This window comes from Thamnophis elegans, chromosome Z (assembly GCF_009769535.1).
Source record: "Thamnophis elegans isolate rThaEle1 chromosome Z, rThaEle1.pri, whole genome shotgun sequence".
Lineage (NCBI taxonomy): Eukaryota > Metazoa > Chordata > Lepidosauria > Squamata > Colubridae > Thamnophis > Thamnophis elegans.
Window position 1 is genome coordinate 124,694,373 of NC_045558.1, and position 2,019 is coordinate 124,696,391.

At 38.6% G+C, this 2,019-nt stretch overlaps 1 protein-coding gene across 1 annotated transcript; it reads left to right on the plus strand.

Annotated features, from left to right (window-relative positions):
• The first annotated feature begins 817 nt into the window (after window positions 1-817).
• LOC116522584 (olfactory receptor 10AG1-like) lies at window positions 818-1,307 on the plus strand. The gene is given in 2 exon segments (XM_032237561.1): window positions 818-1,284; window positions 1,286-1,307. Coding segments are annotated over 2 exon segments (489 nt in total).
• Window positions 1,308-2,019: the final 712 nt, after the last annotated feature.

The window sequence follows — 2,019 nt, forward strand, 5'->3', positions numbered from 1 at the left end:
AATTAATCGGTCACTAAATTAAAATTGCAGCCTTTCTTTCTTATTTCCAAGGATTTAATCGACATGACTAACTCTGAGTAAATGCAAATGAAAAACATATAGTTTCAGAAAGCTACATAATTATTAATAATTCTTCAGAAGAATTATTTAATTTGTTATTTAGAATCGAATAGAATACAACAACAGAGTTGAAAGGGATCTTGAAGGCCTTCTAGTCCAACTCCCTGCTTAGGCAGGAAATATTACATCACTTCATAGATGGATCTCCAATGGCTTCTTAAAAATGTCCAGTGTTTGAGCATTCACAGCTTCTGGAGGCAAGTAGTTGCTTCTCTCCTTGATTAGTTTCCACCCGTTGCTTCTTCTCCTCCCCTCAGGTGCTTCGGAGAATAGGTTGAATTCCTCTTTTTTGTGGCAGCCCATTAATGTTCCTTTTTTGTTTTCAGGCTTCCATCTGGATGATACCATGGAAAAAGACAACCAGTCCTGCTTGACTGAATTTCTCCTGCTCGGCTTCTCAGATTTCAAGTCTATGGAAGAACTTGTATTTTGTTTGGTTCTAATATTCTACCTCATGACTTTGATGGGCAACAGCCTGGTTTTGATCCTCACCATTTCCAGTCCCACCCTTCACACCCCAATGTACTTCTTCCTGTGGAACTTGTCTTTCTTGGAAATTGGCTACACCTCCACCATCAGCCCAAAGATGCTAGTAAATTTGCTTTCAGGGAACCAGACCATATCCTTTTGGGGCTGTGGATGTCAAATATGCTTCTTCCTTCTCTTTAGTGTCACTGAGTGTTGTCTTCTTTGTGCTATGGCATATGACCGCTATGTTGCCATTTGCAAGCCCTTGCAATATCCATATATCATGAACGACAAGAATTGTGCTAATTTAGCTGCCATTTCATGGACCATTGGTGCTTTTGTGAGTTTGGGGCAATCTATTTCAATCTTCACCCTTCCCTACTGTGGGTCAAACAGAATCAGCCATTTCTTCTGCGATATCATGCCTGTTCTCAGATTGACTTCCATCGATACTTACAAAAATGAAGTGGCCAATTCCATACTAACTGTAGTATTTGTCTTGGTTCCCCTTTTGTTCATCCTCTTTACCTACATCCTCATCATCTCCTCTATTCTCAGAATGCCAGTGGCCACCAACAGGCACAAAGCATTTTCCACTTGTTCCTCACATCTCACTGTTGTTCTCCTGTATTATGGAACAATCATTGCTGCCTACATTCAGCCCGACTCGGCAAATTCTCAGGACAACAACAGATTTCTTGCCCTACTCTACACAATAGTGACCCCAAGTTTGAACCCCATCATTTACAGCTTGAGGAACAAAGAGATAAAAGCTGCTTTCAAAACATCAGTAGCAAGGAAATGGGTCTTTTTAGGTAGAAATCCAGGATCATAATCCAATAATAATTGATAAGATCCCATTATATCAAGCAGTTTCATTTTTTTGAGAAATAATAATCTTAGCTACACATTTATGTGCTAGATTGAACTCTAGAAAATGGCAGTGGCTAATTTTAGCCTTAATAGTAGTATGATTCAGATCTTGGGATAGATTTTTTTAAACAAGGGACGTGTCCTGAATAGCAATAGCTGTAACATTTAGTCATATACTGATGCATAGTGTTTTGCAGAATTCTTTAAAAAGTTTACAGTGTCAGCATATTATCCCCAATCATTTGCATCCTCATTTTATCTACCTACAGGTGGAACTTTGAGCCTGTTGAGATCGAACTCCACGCAGTGGGCAGAGTTAGCCTGCAGTACTGCATTCTAACCACCATGGCTCTTGAAAGGAAAGCTGAATTTATTATTATGATTGAAAAAGGATTGTCTGGTTATTTTCTTGGAACAGTGAAGCCAAAATCAAGTAGAAACTGACGCTGTAAGGATTCCCACAAGTGATATATGACTTAAACCCAAATATGTTTATAAATCTCTTTTATTATTATTATTGCATCAACACAACATTCAGAAGGAAGTAGGTGTAACTAA